General features: G+C 44.5%; 1 protein-coding gene across 1 annotated transcript; it reads right to left on the bottom strand.

Moving 5' to 3' along the window:
* Window positions 1–1,292: 1,292 nt before the first annotated feature.
* LOC6619313 (protein teashirt) lies at window positions 1,293–8,871 on the bottom strand. Its single transcript, XM_002043494.2, has 2 exons — window positions 7,621–8,871; window positions 1,293–4,198 (listed from the first exon to the last, which is right to left on the bottom strand). The coding sequence occupies exons 1-2, from the start codon at window positions 7,671–7,673 to the stop codon at window positions 1,387–1,389; spliced, it is 2,865 nt and encodes a 954-aa protein (XP_002043530.1). The 5' UTR covers window positions 7,674–8,871; the 3' UTR covers window positions 1,293–1,386.
* Window positions 8,872–9,095: the final 224 nt, after the last annotated feature.

The raw sequence follows: 9,095 nt of genomic DNA, 5'->3' as shown, positions 1-9,095 counted from the left end.
TAAACTTTAATATTTCAAGCTCTAAATATATATAATATTGTTGTTGTAGGTACACAGGTACACAGAAACTAGTAAGTTGGGGAAAAAGAACACGCTCTAATTTGCAGTATTGAGAGAAGAATCTTGGTACCCGATACAAAACTGAACCTGAAAAGGGCGATATATACACTGTAGATCAACAACGTAAGTATCAAGACATTTTGATATCTGGGGTGCCCATCGGGAGCCACATCCGGCACCCGGATATTAACGTTCAGCCACAGAATGTGAAAATAGCTCATGAGGAAAAGGACCGGGCCAGCAATTTACACTATATTCAGCCAACACTGCTCAATCAAGCACCCTTTCCACTGCGTCTTCAGCCCCTCAACCGTCGAGAATAGTTCAGAAAGCGGGAATAATGGCGATGTTCTCGATGTTCTTTCTATCCCCTGGCTGTGATTGTGGTAGTTCCGCTTTTGCTTATGCTGGTAGTTCCAAAAGTTCCCAAAGACCCCGAGGCGAAGGAGGACTGTTTCCATTGATCTGACTGGCCCGTTTTGCCCCACCAATACATAATCTCTTAATAAGTGCATAAAAACTTTTATCTTGTATTTGATCACAATGTTTTCTTATCCAATTTTATATCTTTTTGCCTTATCATGTGACAGCCCCAACAAGGACTCGTGTTTTCGGGTGTAAGGTTCGTCCAGTTTCCACTCAACCTCCGATCAGCAGATAGAACCAGTCTTTCAAGGAATTCAAATGGCGCTTTCTGATTTCTATCCTAAAATGGTAAAACAGAAAGGAATTCTTAGTAAATCGTTTTTATCCGTGTCTAATTTTGAATAAATTTGATTTTAAACTCCCAAAAAAATCTACAAACATTAAAACCTCGATTAAAATGAAACAACTACCATTAAAACTTCTGTAACACTTACCTTGAAAAAGTAGGCCTAAGGGCTTGCTGAAGGGCCAGTGGAACTGAACGCGGCAGGAATCGTGTTGGGCCAGGATAGCACCCCCACTGCAGCTAATACTCGCTGTATTACCATTCTGTACAGTCGTTAACACAATCGTCACAATCATCGCAAAATCTCCTAGATTCCAAGGCGGATTCTTCTGTTTATAATTGTACCTTTGTCCAGTTAAAACAAATCATGCCCGCCATAGTTTTACAGACAGATGCATCCAGTGGCTCTATCCGTGGCACTTTGACTTGAATCTCGGTTCACCAGGCCACAGCCACCCTGAGCTCAAAACCCCGACTGGCGCTGGGGGAGGGTATTTAGGTTCGGGGCGAAGGCAAGGCGCTGACAAACCAAAAAATGTTGAAAATGCGTTTTGCTCGAAACAACGAAAACAAGGCAAATGATTCGGTTTCGCTTTTCGTCTCAGCTCGCGGACTTAGGCGGTCTTCTCCTTCTTTACGCAGAATTGTCGCAAGGCCGCCAAGGAGTTCCCCCCGGCGGTGAGGTTCTCTGGGGATTCTGATCCTCCAGCAGCAGCTGCGGCTGCTAGCTTAGCTCTGGAGTTAGCACCGGCCCCACTGCTACCCAAGGAATCGAACATAGATGACAATGCGTTAAGCGAATCACTTGGAAACTTCTTTGTGCCTTCCGAACTCCCATCGTACGATTTGTGGCTAGAAGCGGGTGATTTAGGAGTAACTGATCTCTGACTCTCGGCAGGGCTTCGGGGAGGTAGCAACCTTGTCTGAGGACTTGCTGCCGAAGACGGCGTTTTCGGGGAACTCCTTTCCACAATATTATTGTTATTATTGGTGGCACTTCCATTCACCACAGCTGCATCCATTTTGGATGACTCCTCGGCTTCAATTTGCTCATCAACAAACTCAGACTTGATCTCCATTTTAATAGGTTTCGACTCCGCTTCCCTTTCTTGTTTTATTGCTGGCTTTAAAGATTCCTCCTCATGCCCTCCCCCTTGCTGCTGTTTTTCGGGAGTCGGTGCATCTAATCTAGGCCTGGCTTCTGCACTGCACTCACTGCCACTCCTTTCGCTGCTTGTATATCTGTAGTGCTGATAGTAGGGATCATTGGTATCAATCAATGGCTTGTTGTAGTCCACACTTTCATCGATCCCCAATCGTTTCAGTATGCTGGAGGCTACGGGCGAGGTGTTTTTGGTGGATGAGTTGGATGGACTACTAGCTGGCAGGCTGGCGTGTCTGGGTGGGGTGTCAAAGCTGGTTGTAAACATCTGCTCAATGGCACTCAAAACAGACGAGGCACCGGCAGCCTTTGCGCTGCCGCCGTTTTTCTGCTCCACTAACTCTGGGGACTTGTTTTTCGCTAGGAGTTGGGCAGCAGCTACTTTGGCAATTTCTTCTGGGGCCTTTACCCCTGTAATATACTGTCGCATGCGTTCGGCAAAAAGGGCAGCATCGTTTTTGTCGCCTCCACCAGGTCCCAAGCCTGGTTTTCCTTGCACCGAGGATTTTTCGTTTGAATGATCTTCTTGCGTCGTTCCTGATCCGCCCTTCATTTCCAAAAGTTTCCGTACTGGCAAGGACTTCTCGCGCTTTTTAGGAGCTGGTCGCTTTCGTGGTCCCGCAGACTGTAAGAGCGGTTCTGCATAGTGGTTGTTCTTGGCCATGTGGTTGCTCAAATCACCCAAAGAATTAAAGGCCTTGTCGCACACTTTACAGGTGAGGACAGCACTGAGAGTGCGACTTTCTTCGGAACTCAGACTGTTGTGGCTCTCCTTGGCATCTGAGTTGGCATTGGCATTCCCTGATTTGATAGATATACTCTGCTCCTGGGATAGGATATTCGTGTAGTGCTGGGTCTCCTGCATGTGCTTTGTCATTTCGCCAAGAGATCGGAAGCTCTCTCCACACCGCATGCACTTAAGGATCTGCATGGCCTGCTCCACACCCTTGCCAAGCCAAACGTTCTGGCCTCTAACCAATTTTCGTGGTAGTGGCGTCGGTGGATCCCCTCGATACTGGAATGCATTCTTCACATTTGCCGATGGTGAGTGATTGGAAGTGCTTCCTGAACTGTGCTTTCGGAGGTTATGATTCTGGGGCGGTGGCGGTGGAGTTGGATGGTGGTGCTGCGGCTGGGGATTGTTACTTGGCAGATTACCAAAAGGTGGTACATTCACGCCGCAATGCTTGCTGTCCTTCATGTGGGTGGTCAGGGCTTCCAGGGTGGGGAAGCTCTGCTTGCACCACACACATCTGAACACCGAACTGGCCACACCTTTGTTTTGCCAGTGCGATTGCCAAATGTTATGCCTCGCTTTGGTCACTGCGCCACTACCAGCACCACCGCCTCCGGACCCTCCTCCGGATTCGGAATTTTGGTTGGGTGTTGGTTGAACCGGACTTTTTGGCGGCTGAGATGCTGCCTGTGGTGTTGTGGCCTTGGATGAGTGCATTTTTTCCTTGGTACACATTCCACTCGCTCCACCCTTTACAATATCAGACATCTTTTCCAGCGGATCCACAACCAAATCATTTTTGCTATTCCAGTCAGGGAACTGACCCGCTCGAAAAATATTGGCAGCTGCCACAGCGGCAAGATAAGGATTAACTCCTGGCAACAGTTGACTGGCTGAGGGTGAAGCCACCGAATTCACGGGTGGGCTGTCTGACTTGAACATCTTCTTAACCTGAATGTGACCAAGTTGAGGCTCCGATTCGTGACCCCGTTTCCGGGTACCTACAGAGAGATCGAGTGGATTGTTGGCACCGTCATCGAAGTCCTCCTCCTCGCCCTCGGAGGCAGGTGGCTCAGCCGATTCCGCCCTTCCATACAGATTGGTGCGAAAGTCCAGAGCCTCCGAGTTATTACTCGATGCTGTGGGCGAAGCCTGTGGGGGAAGCTTAAATGGAGCCGCCGCCTCATTAGCCAGTGGGAGTGGTACCCGTGGACCCGCCCCAGCCGCTGCAGCAGCGGCCAAAGGGAATCCATACTGCTGGGCGGCTGCTGCCACCATGTGCAGGTACGCCTCCATTGAGGGCGGCTGGGCGGGCAGGGACTGCGGAACTGCCGGAAATGATGAGTGCAGAGTGGTGGGCCCTTCTCCGGGCATCACCCCGGTGGATAGAGCGGCTGCGTCTAACCTATGACCTACTCCTCCGCTGCCAGCACCACCCCCATTTTCCGAGGAGTTTGAGTCGTGTGACGGACACCGTTCGCTGGAATTCGCCGACTCAGTGGAACGTGGTCGAGCTGTGGGCAGAGCTCTGCAAATACAAAGATGGTCATTTTAATAATTAATTTGAAGATTAGTTATTAAATTTCACTTTAAAAATATAACTGAAAATAAATTAAATTATTTTATTGCAATAGCAATTGCTTAAATAAAAGCTAAGGACTATAGTACAGATTTAAGTCCGCGCACCCACGATTGATTATACCAAAATAAGAACTCCTAAGAACAATAGATGCTTATCATTGCAGTAAGTGCCTTGATATTGGTTGCACTATACGGTGTGTTAGGTTGAAAAATATTGATATTGATAAAATATAATAAGCTGATCGTTTAGTTAGAAAACAATTTGAACGACAAAGCTATCTCGCCCCTTTTCGGCAACCGACTGACTTCGCAGGCCAAACATTTCTCCGGATGAGACCGGTAGATAAGCAATCAAAAGCATTGGAAATCGTTATGGCCCGGCTTACTTTTTATTTGGCTTCGCTCTGTGCTAAATCATTCGCCGCCAGGGGAACCTACAATGCCATCAATGGCAAACATATGTCAACATTTCGATTTGTTATTCAAATTTCTGAGCGCCATAAGGCAAACGCGGATAGAAAAAATAAAACTCTCGCGCCCAACCCAACCGCCCGCCCCCCACCTCCGCCACCATCGTGGGTTGTAAAAATCCAAATGAAACAATGGCGATTAATTCGAGACTTTAGCGTGCGTTATGAGCAATGCCGATCATAATCAAAAATCGGAATCCGAGAAGAGATTCAAGTATTTGACAATCTTGGAGGCAATTATCGTTTGGCTGACCGGCCACAAATTCCTAATGGTTTGAATAAATTAATTGGGCTGCTGAAAAATGTGCATAAATAGAGATGGAATAAACAAATTTTATTGCCCTCATAGCAGAAAAAACAAAAAAAGAATAGGGAAAATAATTTGCCAGCAGAGAAACCGAATCTCTAAACTTTATTTCCTACATGTGTTCAAGTGTGTAACATTCAAATCAAAACCACTTATAACTTTTATAGCACCGATTGTTTGCTTAGAAAATATTTCACAAAAACATAATTCAGCCGATTCCGTTTAGCTTATTTTGAATGATTGTCTGATTAACTTTGAAGTATATGCAAAGGTTATAAATTTTTGATGATAGCTCTATATAAGAACTATATATTTGTGTGTGGGCGCATTGTGCTTTGCTGATTGGGTTTGCATTTGAGGCGGGCGGAAATGACCGAACTTAATCAATAACCTTAATCAATATTTGAACGTGAAAATCAGCCTGTAAAATCTGCCTATTTTGGTCAAAGATTCCAATATCAAGTAATTGTCATGTGCTATTGTGCGATGAGCGATCGTTTACCGAAAAATGAAATTCTTAACCGGCATTAAGTTGTTTTATTCGGGGGAGTTTTGTCACTGGGCCCTATCAGAAAGTCAGTGTTTAATTGATGGATTGTTTACTAACAAATCCGGCCTAGCGCAATATTGATGGTATCTTAAGGTGCGTCGGAACAAAATCTGATTCATGTGCAGCTTATTTTGAACTCAGTCACCTGCCAGGTGACAGCATATCAAAGATAGTTATTACACACACCGCGCAATCACTCACCGCTAATTAGCTATCCGGACTGCAAGGGGCGATTAAGCCCGCATACAACCCATTCAGCGGCTCGTTTCCCCATTATTTTGCTTGACTAGTATGAAATACTTGGCAACGAGTTTTCTCCGCCAGCATATCATAATCTGAAATCTCGTTATTCGATTAAGCTTAAATCAAAATGATTTATACGCAACTCCAGCAAGTGCAGTTAATTACAAGTTGAAATGTCTCATTAATAATCGAGAGAGTTGCATATTGATATGCCCCCGTAACGCTCTGGCTAAAACTAAAACTGAAACTGTGGGAGTACGCCCATTGGTATGATATTGTAGAGTTGGTTGGACCTCAGGTGAGAATATAAGTAAATGTGAGCTGACCAATCTGAATTTTGTATATTAAAAGACAAGCACTTCAATAGTAGAATTATTGTTTAGTATATTTTTATAGCGAATGCTTAACTCTGGAGCTGGAATACTTTTTTCTAAGTTTCTAGGACAGTATTTCACAAAAAAGAAAGTGTTTTTTGCCATATTCTTTCGTTTCTATACTATACTATAAGGTTACTAATAACAGCATATCTTTTTGTGCCGAAATCAACACACTGTCCCTCTTGAACCAAATCTGAGGCACGACGCATCCGTTAAGGTAACAGAGTAAATATTACTAAACACACACATGCACCCGGAGATACAACCACACGCATACGCACACGCCAGCGGCAAATTGTGAACATAAATCTCTTTGGTAATAGGCGCACACGGGGAAATGGGAAGGGGGTGGAGAATGGAAAAGATGGCAAGCAGAGCGTAGCGCATTTTGAGTTTTTCACTTTTTCGCATGATTTATTCAATTCGGCTACGTCATCGCCTTGGAAAATCTTGAAAATTCGTGTGTATCTGCATGCAAATCAAACGAGAGCGAGACAATTTGTCGCACTTTATTATTAATACTCCAGATGCACCCCTAAATACCCTCGCCCCCGCAAATATAGTGTCATAAAACCCGTTTTCAGCCTTCAGTTAATTTGCTCAGACTCAGACTCACTCGAGTGACTGTTCGAGAGCGAGTGCGAAAAGATATCTTGAACTTGTTTACTCATAATTTCAGAGTCACCCAGATACAGATACCCAAACGCTCACCCAAGTTAGTATCCCATCATCGAACTATGGCAATTTTTCTGTTACCACCCTTTTTTAAATCAAGTTCTGCTTTTCCCGATCCGAGGGTCTGCACATCAGCGTTTTCGGACTCGTAGTCAGTAGTGTTCGATTTGCGGGTGGGTGTTGTGATATATGGGCGCGCTATTGGCGAGGTGCTGAATTTATAACGACAGGTGTGCGACTACGCCGAACCGCCAATGCCAATCATCAACTGCCCTGAAATCATAGTTTCTTGATATATTTATTTGGCCGATTTGGTTGAGAGTCTGAAATACTATTTGAACAAGTTCGGCTATCAGCTCACAATGACAATGGTTTTTGATTTTGATTGAAGCCGTTCTATTTTCAATATGTGTATGCCGTATATATTTGGTATATACCATTCTATTTAACCAGATACTTGAAAGCACTTGCAAAAAAATAAAATTAACTGAATAAGATGAATGTAATCATTTCATATGCGAATATTTCGAGCATTGGCACTTTTAGTTGAGAATTCAATATTTCACTGTCATAATGAGGAAAACTTTGATGCCCTTCGGTAGTTAAATCTCAGTCAGTTCAGCACATTCATCCGTCATACCCAGAATAGTCACTTTTTTGAATGCCCTGAATAAGACCATGTGAATCTGTTTCTTAATTCTATATCTTTCACTGTTCTATGCAAATAATCTTCCATATAACACTTACCCGGCATTTAGAGCCTGTCTGTAGATCTCGAGCATCAGAGCCTCGTGTAACATGTTTAAATTTTGCTGAATTTTGACGATTTGCTGGAACTTGGATGGTTTGCTCTTTTTGGAGCAAACAACGAGGATTTCAGTTGGATTTTGAAACTTAACTTAAGTTTGACACAATGATCATATAATCTATTGTTTTGCACTTGGTACGTTGTAGTATAGAACTTGTTGTTGTTGCAGCGTATAACTGATTAATTTGTATTTTTTGGATTTTGTAATTTCGAAACTTTCGTATGTCAGACAAAAAATGACGTTTCGAGGCGTTTGTATTTTTAATTCCTAATTTGTGTTGATTTAAATTTAATTTATTAATTGCATTGAATCGTATACTTCGTTAAGGTTTGTTGATTTAAGTAACTGGCTTTACATTATGTATGTAGTGTAATTTTGGTGAGTTAAATACCGTTTAATGTAAATATTTGTAATAGTTTATCTTTAGTTTTGGTAATAAATATATTTTTGTGGTATATTTTGCTTAACTTGTGGTAGTTTTACGTATACTTTGTTGAACCATTTGTAGTTGTATGTTTCTCGTATGTTTCAGTCTTGATCGAGCATCTGCGTTCGAGAGTTTTAAACCTCTGCTTCTTTGACTAGATATGATGGCGCCCTGGAAAACACTCGTTCTATCCTCCCCCAAAAACGCGTTTTAAACTGAGAATTCACTGTTCTGGCGGAACCGCGGGTCGCGATGCGTGCGTCTTCTCATCCGGATTCGTCGTCACTACTCGAACGAAAGTCCAAAGGCGATTGAATCCCGCTGGCCGGGTTCCTTCGTCACTAGGCTCTGCTACGGCGCTCTGCCGGTGCGCTGCTGCTGCGCTGCCGCCGCTGTCAAGCTGACAAACAACAACAACGGGGCGCTGCTGCTCTGCCGTCACTGATTGATACGGATGAAAAAATGAAGCTACGCGACGGACGCGCAGCGATTGGAAGCTGCGCTGCTGTTGACGAGCAAACACGAAGCCCGCGTTTTGGCGACGGCAATTTCTGATTCGATTTTGCGTTCAGGCGACGGCTGCGCAGTTGTGTGTGTGTTGTGTGTGCCGTGTGTGCCACCCACACCCTTGCAGGACAAGCTGGCTGTCAGCGTGATTAAATGTGCTACTCTCTCGCTCGCACTCGCCGGCACTCGGCTAACTAATTACCGTACGATTTTTCCAAGTGCGCCGAGCTTTTTCGCACGATCGTACGCAGTAACGGTTTCTTGTCGACTGACTGACTCTTGGCGAAAAGAAACCGAAACCGATGGCTAGGCACAAGAGAGCGCGAGAGAGAAGAGAGAGAGAGAGGGACAAGAGCGCAGTTGCAGACTTTCCCCTGTGCTGGCAAGTGAACGCTTGGAACTGAAACAGGGGAAATCGCCAGGGAAAGAGATAGCTTTGTTGGACCTCTCCGTCTCGCTTGCTCCGAAAGTGTGTGAAA

The sequence above is a fragment of the Drosophila sechellia genome, chromosome 2L (assembly GCF_004382195.2).
Source record: "Drosophila sechellia strain sech25 chromosome 2L, ASM438219v1, whole genome shotgun sequence".
Classification (NCBI taxonomy): domain Eukaryota; kingdom Metazoa; phylum Arthropoda; class Insecta; order Diptera; family Drosophilidae; genus Drosophila; species Drosophila sechellia.
Note: the sequence above shows the minus strand (reverse complement) of the source record. Positions and strands in the feature narration are given on the sequence as shown.

Coding starts and splice junctions, on each gene's coding strand:
- LOC6619313 (XM_002043494.2), bottom strand. CDS start 7,673: ATGTTACACGAGGCTCTGATGCTCGAGATCTACAGACAGGCTCTAAAT. Junction 4,199..7,620: donor AGACAGGCTCTAAATGCCGG/GTAAGTGTTATA, acceptor TTGTATTTGCAG/AGCTCTGCCCACAGCTCGAC.